Source organism: Panthera leo, chromosome D2 (assembly GCF_018350215.1).
Source record: "Panthera leo isolate Ple1 chromosome D2, P.leo_Ple1_pat1.1, whole genome shotgun sequence".
NCBI classification, from domain to species: domain Eukaryota; kingdom Metazoa; phylum Chordata; class Mammalia; order Carnivora; family Felidae; genus Panthera; species Panthera leo.
In genome coordinates this window covers 58,500,357-58,519,688 of record NC_056689.1, presented here as the reverse complement: position 1 = coordinate 58,519,688, position 19,332 = coordinate 58,500,357, and the positions used below count along the sequence as shown (strand labels likewise).

The following is a 19,332-nucleotide window of genomic DNA, read 5'->3' as shown; positions in this document are numbered from 1 at the left end:
TGGAGGAATGACCCGGACTGCCCGGCCTAGGTTGCAAGGTAAAAAACAGCTTTCCCAGAGATGCTTCTCCTGTTGTTCTCTTCCTCTCTGAGTATCTCTGTCTTGGGTCCGTGTGATCGTGTGACACACAAGAGACCTGGCATTTCCCCAGGCCAAAGTGCCAGCTGGTGTAAATGTGTTTGACTTAATGGCAACAGACTCCTGGTTTCCTGCTGCCAAGGCGGCGTTTAACCTAAAGTTACCCTTAGGAAGGGCAGGGCGGGTTACTGGGGTGAGTCAACCAGTGTAGCGTCTACTTCTTTTTTACTCTTAAAGGGACAGGGACAGGGTATAGGCAGCGTGGTAAACAATCGATTAAAACTACCCAAGCGATAAGTGTACGGGTCAGCAGATCTAAACTAAAGTCCCAGGAAACTTTGAATCACAGCCAAAAATCGCCCAGACACAGTACAATCAGATTCACTTCACTTTTATTATGAACAAACACAATTTCAGATCAGTACAACTAAGCTTCAGAGTTGATATTAATAGAAATTATTCCAAAATTATTCTTAGGTCACAAATAACTACTATCCCACATAAAAAGGGGGAAATCCCACCCAATCAAGGAAAAGGTATCCTGTGTATTGTTTCCACGGCAATGAGTTTATGCATTCTCAAATGTTGTCTGGCTAGTTATCCACCACTTATCCAATGGATTTACTCAATCTCCCAGAGAGAACCAGATCGATTAATGATAGCATCCAGGACCCACGGTTCATGGTGGACACAAGTTCATGGTGGATACTGCTACTATAAAAATACTCAGGACTTAAAAGAATTCCTCTGCTGAAGGATCCCAAAATGCTTTAAAAAAGCATTAGTCACACCTCAAAACTGCCCTTTGAGGTAGGTCAGTATTATTATCCCATTTTAACAGAAGGAAAACTGAGGCACATTATAGTTAAGTGACTTGCCTAGGGTCACGTAGCAAGTCAGTGGCACAGTGGTAGGAGAGGCCCTGGCCTTAGCCACCCGCGAAACATTGACATCTTGTTTTCTTTAACCTTTCACGCTGACCCATTTGAGCTAGACTTACAGAGAATACACTCAGGATACTAGCAAACCAAGGAGGAAAAGTTTCCATTTTAAATGCTACAACCATCTTTTCATCTAAAAAAAAAAAATTATAAATCAAATACATTCAAATTACTTCCACCCTCCATCAAATGTGGGCATTTAATACAAATAGCCCTAAGAAAAGATTCCAAAATAAAGCCCAGAAGGGAATCCTGCAAATAACTATACTGATAATTCTCCAGCCAGGCCCCCTTTTCTACCAGCCACTTTTTGCAGGCTCTCAGGTGCAAAGGAACTCCACAGAGGAAGTGAGAGCAGGGCTCATATGCAACACTGATTAGAAAAGATGTAAGGCACCCAAATAAGTTGTCAGCACACCCACAAAGCGAGGACTGTTAGAAATTCAGACTTGAGTTTCTGGGACATTAATGTGTCAATTGAACTCAGCTTTAGAATCTTGAAAAAAGTGTTCCTTACTCAGCAGACACCCTTCTACCTACACATTCTCCTATATACTGGGGCCCTCAGCTTGAGGACCCTGTCCAGCCTTGTGTAGGTCATGCTGTGGATCAGATCCCTGCGACATAATTCGAACAGAAAGATAACCTTGTTTTTGATCAGAATTTATAAAGCAGGCATCTGATAACCTGTGGAATTAAAACTACCCAAGGGATAAGTACACAGGTCAGCAGATCTAAACTACGGTGATCTTCCAGTAGATTCTTTTCTACTGAGAGGAAGAGCTCAAAAGACAAGGATGCCTTTAGTCCAGGTTAACCCCTGTAGCCTCTGTCTATTTGATGAATACAGGAAGAAAGGCCCTCTTCCCTTCCACTATTAGGGCTCAACAGTGCACAGAACATTTGGTATTGTACATTTCCAATCTTTCACAGAGTACAGCCAGGCTTTTGCATTGATGACTTAGGTACAGGGACAGAAATAGTCCAAGGTTCTCAAAACACCGATGATTTTTTGCAGACCTCTCCTATACTACTGTTTGCCCTAGGCTGTGGGGTGGGGAATGCTGGTTAGTTTACTGAACAGAGACGCTGTTCAGCCAAGTTCATGGCATCTCAGATCCCAAGTCTCGGCTTTGCAGTACACCCTGGCTCCAGGGAACGGGGCCTCCTTTTGAGTGAGGCACTTTGGAACTTCCCTTTGCTTCTTGTGCTTCCCAGTGAAGACTAGGCTCCCTCCCACTTCTACAAGCATTGCACTGTCCACTGGGAGCAGACTCGGGCTGGGCAGGCTTACTGAGCGAGCAGGGGGCAGCTAGCATGCTCTCTCGTGTTCTGATCCAGACAGAGGAGGATAAAAACAAACCCTTCTTTGCCCGATGGCTGGCTCACTGGTACCACATGAGCATTTGGCCTGGCTGTGCCTGAGCCAGGGATGTTTCTGGTAAGGTTTGCCAGCTTTGTCTTGAGTCATCAGTGTGGTAGGGGAGCACAGAGGTGTAGATGGAGAGACTCTGGAGGCCAAGTGAGAGTGGCAGCTAGCTCAACTTTATAAAGAGAAACAGTGGTTCAGTGGCCCTGAGCATTCTGTCTGCAGGAAGGGGAGCTTCCTGGTGAGCAATAGCCATCACTGCCTCTGAGTATCTACAAAAGAGCCTTCCTGCCCAGAGAAAGAAGAAAACAGCAGGGAGGAGATAGAACCTGTAGGAGAAAATGGACAGCTAGGGTAGAGCCAGGAATCAATAACCACAGTAGTTAAGAGATTCCTACCTCGCCTTCCCCCGGCCCAGGCAGTCCTATACTTTAGACTAAAATTTTAACAGAGAAGGAATGGATGAAATGGTTCAACACTGAGGGGAGAAGCCTTCTAGTTTTTATTCATTCCAAGGAGAAATTGGCATTCATGAACGAGCCTAACATTTAACTTGTTTGTATAACCACCTTCCAAATCAGGACATCCAATGACTTACTCAGTAACCTTCTGAATCCCCTGGCAAGGTGTTCTCAGAGCCCTTCTTTTGTAAAGTTATCTCTTAGGAACTGCCAACAGACCTTGCCCCGGAACCTCTCCATCTCCTGTCCAGCAGTGAGAGGAAAGCAGACAACCCACCTCATTTCTCCTCTTTTTCAAGCATCCCTCTTTCAGAGGGAGGCACTCTAAGTGAATTACTTCAACATTCCAAGCAAAGGATGTATGTATGTATATTTTTATGTTGGACCCAACCCCACCTCTTAAAATCCTTCCTTCTGTGGAAGGTGGCTGTGCTCACCACTATGCCACAAACATGTTCCTTTTTTGGATGTCTGGAAACGCTTGAGCCACCTTATTACTATGATGGGAGCTGACCAATGTCCCGGAGATGGCAGAGCAGAAAGCTGAAAGAATTTTGATGATTCCGTGATCCGCTAGATTCACCGATTCTGGACACAAGCAACGTCAAGATTTCTTGTCATATGGAATAAGAAATCTTGTTGTTATTGAAAAAAAAAAAAAAAAAAAAAAAAAAATCCTTCCCCAGCAGAGACCACTTTTACTACAAACTAAATGCTTCTTCTTTATCCTCAGACTAAACTACAGTGGGACATTGCCAAGCTCTATGCCCATTCCCCATTCAGAGTCAGGAGAGAGAGGAGGCATGCCATCTGGTGGGGCTCCAAGTCCCCACCAGGCAAGCAACTGTGTGTCCAATCACAGCAGGAGCTTCTTGCCTTGATTCCCACCTCACCCCATCTTTACTTTTCTCAATCATACCATACACGCTAACTCTCTCCCCTGACAATTTACCTGCTTTAGAAGCTTTGTGCCCAATAAAGTTATTTTCCATTCCAACTCGCAAAAGCCTGGGCTGAAGACAATTAACGGGGGCCTTCCCAGAAGATTTTATCATAGCTCTGGCGTGAGCCACCCATCCTGAGTCTCAGGACAGCTCAAGGAAAGAGTTATGTGGGGCAAAGCCCACAAGCTCTGGGCTACAGAACGGTTGTCTAGGCTTTGGAAGTTGGACGCCCACCAATGAATGACGAGCTGCTTGCCTGGGAGGCAACGAGCGAGGAGAGGAAGGGAAGGGATACGAACAAAGCAAAGAAAATGACGATGGACTAGAAGAGAGGGAAGAGAAGAGCAAAAATAAGAATATCAGCTTAGTGTCGTGAAGGCAGAGTTGTTGGCTTTCAATTTTAAAAGAATACTGTACTGGAGTGGGTTAATGTCATCCTCTTTAGCATCCTGGTAGCATTATTCAGTAGTTAATAAACAGAACATTAAACCTCTGCCCGGCTGGCTTTCGGAAAAGGAACCCGAGGGACCCAAAACTCAGCCACTCTTGTAGCTTCCGTCTCCAGTTCTTTTAATCCTGGCCAGGATGGCGGCCTTGGATACTTTCTTCCGGTCGTAAGCCAGGCCGAGGAAAGCCATGCAGTCGATGAAGAATGTGGTGAAGTTGATGTGCCAGCGGTACTCACTGGCAGAGTAGTCATAGGGAAAGGAGTGGTGGTAGTTGTGGAAGCCCTCCCCTGGAACAGAAGCAATGAGAGTTATGGGGCCACGCTGTGAGCTGCAGTCTTCGTGGTCTCCGCGCGCTGGTTGCCTAGCAGAGGGCCTCAAACCCCTCAGAAACTTGCTATTGCTGAATGAACCAATGAACCCAGGCTCTTCGCCTCTGAACCCAATTGTTTCCCTCAGAGGCGCTGGGGAGCCCTGATCCCCCAAGCCTTTCTAGGAGCCTTTGTCAGAGAAGGACCGGCAATTTCTCCCAGAGGATAAGCTAACTAGAGAGAAATCGCTATGGCTGGGAATGGATTTCAGATTGGAAGATTCCAGAGCCTCGCTAAATATTGGTCTGAGCCGCTACAGGCTCTTTGTGTGCATGTGCATGTGTCAGCGTGGGGAGAGGACAGAGTCGAGAATGAAGGACTTCTGCTGTGCTTCTTCCAGAGATGAGCAAAGGACCACACCTTTCGCCACGGCATTAGCGCCACCTCGAAGGGGGGAAGATATTGACAGAATTGGGCGGTAACAGCCCAAAGGCAGAAGAAAAAAGGCCCAGTGCAGGGGCCTGAATTTCCTCAGTCACTACTGGTTTACAATGGACTGTTCCGGCTTCTAGTACTCTGAGCTTTGACCCTGGTGTAGGGTGATGCTGATAAAACAGAATCTCTCTGAGGGAGTAAGAATTAAAATGCTTATGGGGCACCCGGGTGGCTCAGTCGGTTAAGCGACCGACTCTCGGCTTTGGCTCAGGTCAGGATCTCACGGTTGGTGGGATCAGGCCCTGTGTCGGGCTCTGCGTTGACAGTGAGGAGCCTGTGTGGAATTCTCTCTCTCTGTTTCTCTCCTTCTCTCTCCCTCTCTCTCTGCTCCTCCCCTGCTCGCTCTCTCTCTCTCTCTCTCTCAAAATAAATAAATAAACTTAAAAGGAAAAAGTCTTAAAATGCTTAGATATTCCCTCTAACCTCTGAGATTCTGAGATGAGCAGGTCACTTTGCTGGACAGAAGAAAAACAAAGCAATTCCGGTTTTAGGAGAATTTCGGGAACAGGTAAAGCTTTGGAAACTCCACAGAGAGTGAGCCCTCCAACCTCTGGCAGGACTCTTCCTTCCGGATCATATTCAACAGTAACAATACTGACCCTTAGAAAGCTGGGGGAAAGCTGGGAAAGACTGGCTAATAAAAGAGCACACTCTGAGCCCTTTGAAGATAAAAGAACCCTAGTAGAGCAGTAATGATATTAATAACAAGCAAGTGAAGGAAGTCCTGCAAAGTAAATGACACCATCCAGGGCAAGTCAAGGTATGTCCTCTCTCTGTGACACCTGATTATCCACAGTGTGAACTGAGTAGGAGGCTGGGCTCGCCACAAGGCCGAACGTACTGACAAGATTACCAATTTCCATAAATGGTTTTGTACCAAGGCTCTGTACAAGCACCAACCAGGCCTCCGGTTATCAGATTTAAAACTAAACCAGATACACACATAGCCAAGAGGCCAAGAAACAGAGGAAGGCCCATGGATGGAACAGGGAGAGCACTCTGCAACTGGGGCAGCAAGACAGAGCCCAAGCAAGGCTCAAAGAAGGAGGGCAGATTTGGCAGAGAGAAAAAGAGCATGTGACTGTGGGGGAGGTAACTCAAGAAGAAAAAGGTTAGAACGGCAGAAAAATAAGCCCCAGGAGAACAAAGGCCAGAGGTGAAAAGGGAGGAGTGCAACAGGTCGGAGAAACGAATGAGAGCCGAGACAAAGTAAGATACTGGCAGCCACTCTGAAGTCGTGCTCAGCAAGAGGCTGCAGTTGGGGAAGCTCGCCATAGACCCAGCGCCAGGAGAGGACAAGTGTCATTCCAGAAACTTCCATTTCTGTGAAAGTCTCAGACTTGCATCGCCTAGGTGACTGATTTCAAACATGGTTCAGAGTATGAGCGGGCGCACTGGTAGACGGTGCCTGCGAGGCGCGGGAGGCGCATGAAAGTTCCGAAGAGATGGGAAAAAAAACGCCCTAGTACCGATAGTAAAGATGATGAGGATTGAGAATCTAATGGGAGGTTTTAAAGCGAAAAAGTGAAGGTTAGGCCACAGTGGGCACAAATATGTGGAACAGTGAAGTTGCCTAGATATACCGGATGACCAATAGCATTGATCATTGGTGAGGAAGAGGTCACGGGGTCTGCTTCAGGAAAATAAATTCCAGGCCTCGGTCAAGGTCTATATTTAGTTGAAAACAGTGATGGGAAAAAAAGGGGGGGGGGCGGGGAGTCAGATGGTTAGAAGCCTGTTGTCTTAGCCTCTGGCTATTAAGACTGGAATGATAGAAATACATTCATGAATAGTCAGCATTAGATCAGTGAGCAGGTACTTGTGATCAAACTAACCACTTTACTCATGGTTCCCTAAGCCATGTTGTGGGGAAGGTGTGTTCCTAGCACAGAGGAGAAACAGGAGAGAGAAAGATAAAGGGCAAGAGATAGGACTGATGAGTGGTGGCGAAGGGTCACCAACAATTGCTTTGATGCCCTTCATGTTGGCATCACCAAAGAATAAGGCGTGGCACATGCTTCAGATGTGGCCTCCCTGAATACAGCAAGAAGACAAAATAGAAGTTGGTGCAATTAAATTACAAGGACTTAGTCTACATTGTATATTCCACGTTTACATATAACACCCTAGGCTTACCGCCCACCCAAATGATCCTGTTGGCCCGTTTATGCATTCCCTGCCCCAAGCAAGACCTGCAATCCAGCCCAGAGGTGACTGGAAAAAGGAAAACCCAAAGGGGCTCACTATACATAGCATTTGGGAATGTTCTGGAATGTGAAATCAAGTGCATTGTTGTTTTTTTACCCTTTTCTTCCCACAGAAAATCTGTTGCCTGACTCTGAAAAGTTGTCTAATATACTGACCCTTAGTTTTGTAGTGGAATCCCAGACAGAAAGAAGTCCTAAAACAGGTTACTCTGGTTTTTTCTGGCTCCTAGCCTAACACCCTAACCGGCGGACCACTCGAAGGGGTCTTGCTGAGGACTGCTGACTTACCTACAGCTCCCAGGGAAACCAGGATATTCTCTCGGGGGCTAATGGTGGTGTCATAAGGGCGATATCCGTAGAGGTGGGCAGCACTGTTCACCAGCCAGGTGGCATTGAGCACAATGGCGTAACGCAAGAAAGTGGCAACGCACAAGCTGTGTATAAAAGTTTCACCCCAGAAATACCAGGGCACAAGAGTGGGCAGGATGAAGCACATCAACAGGATGCCGGGTTTGTAGTACCTACATTGAGAGACCATACGCTGAGTCAGAGGGGAGAGGACTCCCAGATCTGCCTGATTTTCCCCACTGTCACCGGTGGGGCTCTTTCCTTCTATGGGGTACAACATAGCAGAAGTCAAAGCAAGAGGGAACGGGGTGGGGAAATGTTCTGAGAATGTCTCCGGGGTTAGAAAATGAGGTAATGGCAGGTGAACTGACTTTTCTAGGATCACACCAGTAGGAACCGGTGGAGCAAGGATTGGAATGCTTGTCTCCAGCGTCTGCATCCAATGTTCTTTTTGACTGTAGCCTAATATCACCTTGGTAAGACAGGTGACGTCCCAATTACCAACTTAATAAACTCAGTCCTCCTTCCCAGGCTGTTTTTCCCTTCTGCCTTGTAGGCTCCTTTCTCTTTCCTGTCCATGGTTTCTGAGAGTCTGTGCTCTGTGTCTTGCCTCCACATCCTGCTGGCCACCCCTCTCATCATTCCTCTCCTTCCTGAGCCAGGCACAGAGCGTCCTTGACGCCCGCAGGCCCTCTGGAGGCTCCGTGCCATTCTTCACTCTCTCCAATGTAGGCTACGCCATTGACATTTCTAGGGAACTGGTTTCCTGCTTCTCTTCAGTGGCCAGTGTTCTCTACTCTCCTATCATTAGTATTCCCTGCATCAAACTTTGCGTTCCTGCCATGTTAACTGGATCCCTGTTAACTCCTTACTTGTGGTCCTGCTTCTCAGCTCTCTGACTCAATGGATTTTTTTTCGACCATCCCGAGAGTGACCTTTCTAAAGAACACCTCCGGTCATGCCACATTGCTGTGCAAAAAACTTGTAATGGTTTCCCGTTGCCTATTGAATTAAGTCCTACTTTTGCTTTTAAGGCTCTACAAGAATAGTGTCAGCCTCTCTTTCTAGTCTTATTGCCACCACACCCTGTGCTTCAAGCAAAAGGACTTTGTGGCTGGAATGTGCTTTCATGCTTTAGCTCCTTCTCTTCTTTGTGTTTGTACTTTCCCTTCCCACACACACCTGTGAAAATCTCTATCCATCAGGGGATTCCAAAGCTATCTTCTGCATTAACCCTTCCCCCATGCCCCCCACTACACAACCTCCCTCTCCTTTGGGCCCCTCATTGGTATAGAAAACATCTTGCATGTGTCATGGCTGTCCAGATCTTTGGCTTTCCCTCCACCTCCCAACAGGCTACAAACTCCTTGAAGGCAAGGACTGTGACACAGTCATCATTGTATCTGTGAATGTCCTAGGCCAATAAGCATTTGTTGAATCTAATTGGTTTAATTAAGAGAGCTCTGAGAGAAAGAACAACAGTCCACGGGCAGGGGCCTGTGGGCCGTTAAGTATGAGGGTTTTAAGTTAAATTCGGAACGTGCAAACTCACTAAATTACTCAGCTTCGGTTTATAAGCCCTAGGGGAAAAAAGGGGGCTCCCCAAACACGAGATGCCCAGCCCCCTTATCCCCTCACTCACCTTCTCTGGAACATCACCAGCTTCTCAGCTTTTAGGTCAGACAAGTCTAGCAAACCACCCTTCTCTTTGACGGCTGGGTGTTTGCGTACGAGCAGCCAACCCACATGAGAGAAGAAAAAGCCACGTCGGGAATTGTGAGGATCAGCATCTGTTTCTGAAAACTTGTGGTGAGCACGGTGATCTCGGGCCCATTCAAACACGTCATTCTGAAGGGACAGAGAAGAGGAATGTAGGCCTGATGAGAAATACCCTCTGAGAGGACTTCCACTGGATAGGCAACTTTAAGAGCCCATGGCTCTCAGCTCCACCTCACAAAATGCCCAGGGGTTTGGGTATCAAAGGGGTCATGGAGTTGCCTCCTCTTGTCCCCCAGCTTGCCCCTGAAGCTTCGGTGGAAGGGCAATTTAAAGTCCCCGGACCACAAACAGGACTAGCTTCTTCTTGCAGGTTATATGGTGGACAGAACGGAGGCAGATCACACAGAACTCAAGAGAGTTTCATTCGAAAAGCACATTGCAATTCTTCAAGCAAGAAAAATGCTGGAAAAGGTCCTCACGGGGCGCCAAACCCCTGGGCATGGAGATCACGAGGGAGGCAGCCTTGCATCCCAGGTCTCGGCCGGTGGATGAAGCTTCAGAGAGCTCCGTTCTGACGCCTTGCCACATAGACGATGGCCAGGCAAAGAAATCACGATCTTGACTCCATTTCCAAATGACCTGTGGGCTCCCCTAGGATTCTTTTCATCCCTTAAAGAATGTGCCAGAATCTCTTCCTTTGCCCCACAAAGACAACATCAGGAACCGTCAGTGCTGTGACGGAAATGATTATACAACTGTGGCAAGTACCTGGGATGCTGCCATGAAGGAGAGGATCAGTTTGCTTTCTTTCCTTTTTCCTCTTGCTCCAAGCTAAGCCCCGCACCACAGGCTATCTTTTGTCCATTGCTTCCACTTAATAACTGGGAGTTCCCTTTCCCCAGTTCCCTGTATTCTATCTCTGCCATGAACTCTTTGCCTCAACAAACTTCAATATTTGACTTAGCCAGACTGGCAGCCCAAGATAGGACCAAAATGTCGGTCTACCTAACTTGTCAGTGACACCATTTCCTCATCTGTAAGACGGGGGTAATCACACCGACCTTCTAAGATCGTTGTGAGGGTTTCATGAGGTAATCCACGTCAAGGGCCTAGAATAGTCAGGCACATAATCAGCGCTACAAAGTATTTGCTCATATACCCGAGAACACAGAGTCCAAGAGTCTGAAATATCAGCTTCAATCCCATTATGGTGGAATCCTAAAATATTCGCCTAAAATGGCGGATTTATTGTCCAGTGTCTGCCCAGGAACACAGGGTCAGCTCCTTATGCACTGCGGCCCCTTATGATAAGGCCCCCAACAGCTAAGACTGTGTGACAACAGAGGGACCTTAGGATCAAAAATAATCCCATGATGCTGAGACTATTTCCTATGTAGCTCCTACTCCCTTTTCCAATGTGGACTTAGGGACTGGGCCTGCACTGGAGGTGACCCTACAGGGGAGAGGAAATTGAGGTGCTGTCCAGGTATAGCTCCTCTCCAGGCACTGAGCTCCTCCATTCTGTCCCTGGACCATCAGAAGAGTGGAGGGAAAAGAGCTGAGCAGAGCCAGCTCCTTACCTGGAATGCCATCGTGTTCGCAATGATCAGGAAGAACCGCAGGGGCAGCCGAGCTTTGTAAGTCCGGTGACTCCATAGGCGATGAGCTCCCGCTGTTATGCCCAGGGCGCTGATCACATAGTAGAAGAACCCTGCCGGGAGAAGTCAGTGTGGGTAGTCACTAATCTGGGAAGACATTCACATGACGTTCTCCAGACTGGTCCGTGTGTTCTTTAGGCTTCGGGTGAGGATCTGTTTTACCCTAAACTCCAGGGATGCCTTGGTCTCCCATGCCCCTTCCGTTTTACAAACTGAAAACTACCATCACCTCCCATCCTCTGGAACGAGCCAAATCCCAGGCACTTCAGAAAGGCCAGGCAGAGAAGAGGGCTCTTATCACCCAGCCACTTGTCATTCTCCATCATGAAGGACATTATCCCAGATCCCATTTCCTTTGACCTTCAGTTAAACTTTTCCAAAGTTTTAAGGACCACAGACGACTCCTGCAAAGTTTAGGACCTATAAGCAAGGATGGTATTAAAATGTTTGACAGCCAGTATGGTCTACGCATTAACCAGTTCAAGGGACCCTGGATTCTAGAGGACACTCACAGGGCTCTGAACCGTGGCTATTTACCAACAAGTATAAAAACATTTCAATATTTTAGCAGGCAGTGGGGCCATATCGGGGGAAAACCCGCCCTGCACATAAGTCATATCCGCACAGTGTCTGAAGCTTTGCCAAGGCTTTTATGCTCTCTGATTCATCGGATACCTTGAATGGGATCTAATATCCTCACTTTGCAGTTACGTGTACTTTGCAGTACGCGGTGAGAGGCTGAGTGGGCTCGAAACCAAGTTGTCTGTCAACAAGCAGCTTGTGTCCCGGCTATACTGTACTCTCCACAGCCCCACGGTTCCTGTGTCCCTCCTTTGCCATGTGCCTCAGTCAGTCCCTGCTCCCTCTGGCAAGGCTAATTCTAGGTAGTGGTGGGATGGCCTCCAAGCTACCGGTGGAATACCCCAACACTGTCCTGCCTCACCTTCCCGGAGGCCTGCAGGACATAACCTCTAGATTATACAGAGATATAATCTCCAACTGGGAAGTGGGTTTCTGCGTATAGCCATCTTCCGCCTTCCTGGAGGCCTGCAGGATATAATCTCTAGATTATACAGAGATATAATCTCGAGCTGAAAAGTGGGTTTCTGGGTATACCCATCTTCCTCTGCTCTAGGAGGCAGGGGCTGAGGCCTTGGTAGAGCGGTGACGGTTGACAATGTTTCATTCCTAGGAAAACTGCTAGAAACAATAGATCCTCAGTGGCCACGGAACTTAGTTGCAGTTGGAGACACTGCACATTGTAACAAATTGTCCTGTGTTCTCCTCCAGCCATAGATACCAGTTTCCTAAATAACCCCCTTCCTCCCCTATCCTATCTTCCTCCACCCTCTCCTGTTCCTCCTACAGGATCTGGAGGAGAGCCATGGGGCCAGAGTCTGTCCCAGTGAAAGCTCTACCCATAGTCTCTCTGAGCTGGGATTGGGGCTTCAGGTGATTTGCTGGCTTTAAGCCATGTGGTGTGTTCTTTCCAGATGTATAGTAGCTGCCTGCAACTGCGTCTGAAAAAGTGACAGTTGAGCCACAGCCGACCAGTCACCAATGAGGAAGAAAAATGGCTCTGGGCATGAAAGCAAAAGCACTCAGCTCAGAACCAAGGAAGCTGCTAGGGCTTTTGCATGCCACAGAGGACCTGGCAAGTTGACTCAGAAAGCACATAAGACGCTAGTATTAACAGGGGCATTGGGAAAAGAGCCCATCCACTCTGGTGCCTTTTTCTATCAGTATCTCTAAAGCCTATCTAATAGAAAGCCTTAAGTCCATTGGAGATTCATTTCTTCATGAATGTCCAACTCGTCAGCCTAAGGAAAGTCTCATAGCTTTGACTCTAAGAAAGATTTGAGAAGTTTTGCCCCTTGGCCAGTATTGCCGAGGTATCTCTTCAGCCCTAAGGGCTCTTCTGAGATGCTTGGAACCATGAGAAATACTGGAATCACTACGAGTTGCTAATTTAACACTGTCCTTAGGGATAAAACAAAAGGAAGCCAAGCTCCTAAACTCTGAAGGTGGCCCTCTGACCCTCCCTTCACCCCTCTTGTTCCTTGAGACAGAGAAGTTCTGACTTCCTAGATACAGCTGGTCATCCCATCAACTAAGCCATCCACCACGTGGCCCGGGGGCGGGTGTGTGTGTGTGTGTGTGTGTGTGTGTGTGTGTGTGTGTAAATCACCATCCAGTCTCTGTGTGCCATGTTTCTCTGTCCATAGGTACAGTACACACCCATGGGCAGAGCCCCCAAAAGGCAGCATTGTTCCCCCTGCACCAGCAGCCAAGGGCAAGGAGCAATCAGCAATTGTCTGGCCAAGCTCCGGGCCTCACGAGGCCTACAGGGAGTTCTGAGGTTAGAGGGGGCTAGGTGACAAAACTACCTGTGAAGATCCTCTACTGGGAAGAAGGAGCGGAGAGAAGAATCCATAGTCTCCCTGGGGGATCCTTCAACCTGCTCTTGACCTCTCACACTACAGCTGAAGTTCTGCTGGGTTCTCAGAGGGGTACAGAACACATGTCCCCTCCCCTCCCAAGCATAAGGGCCCTTCCTGGTCTGCAGATGAACTGATTTCCTGCGCCCGGCCAGCCCCAGGAGTGACACACATGTAACCCAAAGAGCACTACCTTCCTAATCCCAAAAAAGTCCTGTTTGTCCCACTTTGTATCTGGAAAAATTGAGATCCCAAAGAGAGGGGATCTACCCAGTTGCATTTCTCTGTGGCACTGAGATTTCCCAAGACAAAGCTTCAGGGACCGGGTCCCACCACCTTTACACCAAGAGGTCCGTGGGGGGGATCAGCTAAAACTTGGCCTACCAGCCCTTCGACACAACTCTCGGCCAAGAGTGCAGCTGTCGGCAGGCATCCCACACCCAAGACTGCTCTGGAAACCCTAAAGTTGTGTTTTGGAGGGGAGTTCTGGCTCACTACCCTCAGAGAGGGGCAACGTGGAGCCCCTGGGGCACTGGAGCCCTCTGCTCTCCCTTTCCCCTTCCCAGGTCAGGCTTTTGGTGGCAGAGGTGAAAATGCCTGCAAAGCACATGTGTGTATCCAGGGGGCAGGGCGCTGCCATCAGCCCATCCCCGTGGATCCCTGAAAAAGCTGAGCTAAGGGCAGGTTAGGGACAAACCGGAAACCATCTCCCTCGCTGCGGCAGCCTCAAGGCTGGGGCTGCTCAGGGTTCTCTTGCCTGGCCTGGCTGTCCCTGGCAAGGAGGGACTTCCTGACATCAAGAGAGAGGGGCCAGAGCATGCCAGATGGGCACTGGACATGAAACATTTCCTCCGTCATATTTCATTCTCAGAACATTTTCATTTGGTGGCATGCTCAGTTCCCTGCAGACGTCCATGGAGTCGCAGCAACATCTGTGTGACCTGCTTCATACAGGAGCTTTCTTCGTCTATTTAACAAAGAAGCCTGGTCGGGCCAAGGGCCGAGGCAAAATTATTTTGTAGATAACCTCTTCTCTGTTCCTCCCTCTTCTACTAACTCTTTTCCTGAGCGGGTTCTCTTGCTTTCCTAGGACTGTGCTCAGCATATTCCCTCTAAAGCTGCTGGTCTAGTCCCATGTTCCCATGCCTCCCAGGTTGTGGCCTTGATCCTTTCGTGGCCGGCAGGGCTAGGACAGGCAGCCAAGCAAATGACTTGAAACAGAAATGCTCTTTCAGGGAGACCTGACTCTTTGGCCCAGGTCAACTTATTTCAAAGCCTGCAGCACCCGGTCTCAGGGCTCCCTCCCCAACCCCCAAATTAAAGGACCCCCAGCATCGTCACTCCTGCATCCCGATCCCCCTAGGCTCCATTCTCAGCCCACCATTCTTGAGTCACAAGAGACATGGCTGGGAAAACCTGGGCCTGGAGGGGCTGTTGCCTCTGCTCTATGCAAGATCCTACCTTATTAGAGGAGTGGGGAGAAGCCAGGGTACGGGGTCAGAAGGACAAGGGAATCTCTTACCCCAGATCCAGGTGTAGACCTTGCAGGTGGGAACCAATATGATCCCATAGAGGGCTCCTAAGTGTAGCAGAGACATAAGGATGATGTTTCTCCAAACATACTGAAGCTTGGGCCTTGGGCCCTCGGGATCTTTGTAGCTTGGGTCGTAGATGTCATCTTTCATTTCAGGGCGGATGTCTTCTTCCAAGTATGGGGAAGGCTTCTCCAACTTGCACCCTCCATTCTGCAGAATCCTGGAGGGAGGCGCTGTGATGGTGGTGGTAGTTGTGTAGGAGCTAGAGATCTGGAGGGGAGAGGAAGCAGAGTCAGGAGGGAGAAGAGGACACGTGCGTGCACGTAGCCTTTGCCACTTCACTCTAATCAAGGGGGGGGGGGGGAGGGGAGGGAGGGTGGCGTAGGGACAGACCCTGCGCCCAAAGCCCACGTTAACTGAAGAGTCCGGGGTACCTCTGATGGAAGAGAGGGAAGCCCCCAGGACCTGTGCAAATAGATCGTGGAAGGTGGTGGAACCTCAAGGTGAAGATGCGATAGTAAGGAGGAGAAAAACACTCGCACCCTTAAGAACACACAAAGGAAAACCCACATGCATATATAGACATCAAAGTCCCGGCACGACCAGGTTTTTCTTTAAAGCTTAAGAAACAAAAGTTGGGGAACCAAGTCCTCAAATTACAATCCACATTCCCAACAAACTGAAGGCAGTACAACTCGCAAAAGATGACTATACAGTCCACGGAGATCTCAACGCTCTCGTCCACCCAGCGCCTGCGAACCCGCAGCGTGCGGGCAATTACTTGGAGCTCACCTCCTCTTGCAGCAAGTGGGCCGGCATCTGGGCTCTCTGATGCGGGGATCACTTTCCCGGGGCTGAGACTGCAGAGCGGAGTTCCGGATAGCCGGAACAGAGGGTAGACTTCGGTTCCCGAGCCCGCGTTTGCGTGGTGACCCGCGGCGCTGCGCCCCGAACCCCTCTCTGCGCGGTGCGCGCCGGATCGGTGTCGGGATCCGATCTGCAGTACGTGGCTCTACCCGGGATGGGAATTTAAAGGCTAGAGCTGGCAGTGGATGTCCCGTATTTCCTCAGACCCCTTTTATTCGCTGCCAAGAAGGGGCAAAGTGCGCGGAGTTGGCTCGCCGTGGGAGACCCGCCTGGGCGGGAGAGGGGAGGAGACAGGGCTGAGGCGTGCTGCGGGATGGAGACGCACAAACAGGATACTGCAGACACACCGCGGCTCCGCGGCTGCAGCCCAGGCCCCTGCCCCTGCCCCCGGGGAAATGCTAATGTGCTTCTGTAGAATCTGGCGCGTCATTGGCCGAAGGGAATTTGGTGCCACCTCGTCCAGCCGTTGCTATTGGCTGGGCGCAATCTGCTGTTCCCTCTGCCGCGAGCTACTCGCTCCCCCTCCCGTCTCTTTCTCCTTCTCGGCTCCTCTTCCCCCGGCCGCTGGCCCGGTGCCCGGCACCCTGCTGGCTCGGAGGCGCTCGGGAGCTTTCCCTCCGCACGCGGGAGAGGACCCGGTCCGGGAGTGGGGGGTGGCTACCCGCCCGGGACTGGCCCCCGACCGCGGGCGAACGCCTGGGCACCGGGGAAGTTTCCCTGGCAACAGTGGGGAAGCCCCGGGGCCGACCACTCCGCGCAGCTCGGTCCTGTCTTCGCGCGCCCAGAGACGCGTGGGAGGCGAGACGTGGCTTCAGAGCTGGGGTCCCGGGCAAAGGGAGCCGGCGGGGTCCCGCGTGGCTCCCCGGCGGGCGCGGGGCCGGGGGCCGCTGCGGAACAATGGTCCTGCCCCGCCCACCAGCCCCGCCGAGCGAACCCGAGCCTGCGGAACCCGCGGGGTCTCGGGGCGGGCGGCCCGCACACATGCCTGCACATCCACGTGTGTGTGTGTGTGTGTGTGTGTGTGTGTGTGTGTGCGCGCGTGTGTGCGTGTGTACCTGCACGCGCGCAGGGTGTTCCGCCTTGGAGCGCGCTCAGCAGGGGACAGTCACTGCCAGGCACCGCGGTGGAGGGTGGGGGTGGGGGGGTAGGAATCCCATCCCTCTGTGCTGCGCACAGGCCTCTATGCCTCTGGGATGTTTTGGTGAGACTTGAGCCAGGTTGTAATTCGGGGTTCTCCTCCAAGGAAAAAGGCAGAGAGCGCACGCTTTCGCTTTCACACAGACACAGGCCAGAGGACTGGTGTGTGCAACACGAGTAACCAACAGGTGTTGCATTATTACTGCAAGCCACTTCGCAAGGATCATTTTATGTCATCCTTACTGCGACTCCATGAGGCGGGCTGTGCGTTCAGCTGAGATAAGGGGAGGTTAAGTCGCTTGCCTCTGGTCACAGCAGCCAGGAGTTGAGCCTTTCAGAAGCGTGATGCTAGAGCCCAAAGTCTAAGTCCCTGCCCAGAATCCTGTGTCCCTGAGACGCTCTGACCTCCCTGCCCTGTCCCTCATGCCCCCTGTCTTTCTGGGCCTGTGGGAGGCTGACCATGAGAGCAAGCCCAGGACCAGGCAGGCCATGCATTCCTCCCAGCCTCCTTCCACAGCCAGGCCTCCCGGAATCCTGTCCCAGGATCCTTCCTCTGGGAAGAGGAGAGCACAAGGGGCTGGTGCCAGCCATTGGCTTCCCAGCAAGAGAGGCACCTGGGATTGCCTGGGAGGAGGACTGAGGAGCTCCCTTGTTGGCCACTGGTCTCTGGGTCAGGCCACCTCCCTGGCCAGTCACTGGCACCTGCATTCCAGTCGTGGCTCCCTGGCCGGTGCAAAAGTTTTGAATGAGACTGGCTGCCTCCCTTAGGAGCAGCGGGTCTTGTCATGGCTGGGAAGTGCTGGGCGTGTAGAAGGGAAGTCTGTGCACATGCTGCTCCTCGGGCTTGCTCTGCACCGTCTACTCAATTCCTCTACCAACCACAGGGTCACTCTTCCAGGGAGAAGATCCAGAGTTCCTTTAGGGCTGTACCTTTCATTGTGCGTGAGGGTGGCTCTCTAACCTGGAGACCAATTTTCCTTCTCCTTAACTGCCTAAGTATATTTGACCTTTCTTCCAGATCCTGGACTTCAACTAGATCATTCATTTTCTGCCAGAGAAAGCAAGGGAAGGCCTGCCAAGAAAAAAGTAGAACTGGGGTATTGTATTTCTCTCTAAAGATAAGATGCTGCCCTATGGGGGAACCTTTGGGAATCTAGGGAAGGTCTAGATTAAGGAGTTTCAGGGAGAAATGGTCAGATCCCATGTCATTGTTGATAAATATAATGGAAAGGTGACCTCTGGTTCCCTAGCTTGGGCTTTTCCCTGAAGTTCATCTGGGGCGTGTCACATGGAATCGAGTGTGTCACCCCCAATTTTAAAACTCTGCCCACAAAATATGACCGCACAGTAGGAGTAATATGGGGAAATCTTGGGCCTTGTTGTTAAGAAGTATTAGTAGCAAGTAAATTGGAAGTTATATATAAGTATGTGATCAATCTTTGGATACAGTAGAGTTTATGTATTGACTTAGATGATAGATATTTAGTATCTAAGAGAAAGCACAAGTAAGCTTGGGAGGTAGAGATTGGAGGTACAAATTTTCCTCTATGCAAAGGGGCACAAAGTACCATGGCAGTTTTAACATTTAACTTTGATTTTTCAACTCAAGAGAACAAGAAGAAACAGACCTCTGTAGTCATGTAGATAAATGTCGACCACAGGAAGTCACAGATAATGGTCTCCCTGTTCCTTCAGCCCTTCCCAAGTGTTCTGGCATCTGGTTCTTATAGGCATGGAATTGTTCATAATCAGGACCTGGTTAGGAATGCTATCTGTGTTTGCAGATGTCCTTGGTTCACTCCCATTTCTCTGGGTATCCTGGTACTCTGAGCCTGGAAATCCTGAGGTTCTCTTATCCAGCACAGCCTGGTAATTATATGGACCCAGAGGAGTATTTCAGTGCAACAATGTGCCACCAGTGTACTTGTCCTTCAGACACAGACTTGGAAAATCGTCACCACTTTTGACATAAACCTGATGAGAACATGATTTAGAATCAAATGATATTTCTCTTTTTTTTTAAGTTTATTTATTTTGAGAGAAAGCCAGAACATGTGAGCATGAACTGGGGAGGGGCAGAGAGACAGGGAGAGGGAGAGAAACCCAGGCAGGCTCTGCACCATCAGCACAGAGCCCGATGGCAGGCTTGAGCTCAAGAAGCTTGAGATCATGACCTGAGCCAAAATCAACAGTTGGTCTCTTAACCTACTGAGCCACCCAGGTGCCCCAGAATTAAACGATATGTCAAACCACCGCTCCGTTCTCCTTTGTTAGCATTAGAATTTAGGGGTGCTTGAACTGGGAAAAAAAAAAAAAAAAAAAAGCTACCTCAAGTTAATCATCTGAGAATATTTTTAAAATATTAAAAAAAAATTTTT

The 19,332-nt window shown here is 49.8% G+C and overlaps 1 protein-coding gene across 1 annotated transcript; it reads right to left on the bottom strand.

The window, feature by feature from the left end:
- Window positions 1-453: 453 nt before the first annotated feature.
- SCD (stearoyl-CoA desaturase) lies at window positions 454-16,666 on the bottom strand. The gene is made up of 6 exons (XM_042908488.1): window positions 15,743-16,666; window positions 14,938-15,220; window positions 10,900-11,030; window positions 9,243-9,448; window positions 7,541-7,773; window positions 454-4,529 (listed from the first exon to the last, which is right to left on the bottom strand). The coding sequence occupies exons 1-6, from the start codon at window positions 15,767-15,769 to the stop codon at window positions 4,330-4,332; spliced, it is 1,080 nt and encodes a 359-aa protein (XP_042764422.1). The 5' UTR covers window positions 15,770-16,666; the 3' UTR covers window positions 454-4,329.
- Window positions 16,667-19,332: the final 2,666 nt, after the last annotated feature.

Excerpts from the sequence above, each read along its gene's own strand:
- SCD (XM_042908488.1), bottom strand. The coding sequence starts at position 15,769 with ATGCCGGCCCACTTGCTGCAAGAGGAG. Across the intron at positions 11,031-14,937 it reads GGTCTACACCTGGATCTGGG|GGTTCTTCTACTATGTGATC; the intron begins GTAAGAGATTCC and ends TTCTCCCGGCAG. Across the intron at positions 9,449-10,899 it reads CGAACACGATGGCATTCCAG|AATGACGTGTTTGAATGGGC; the intron begins GTAAGGAGCTGG and ends CTGTCCCTTCAG.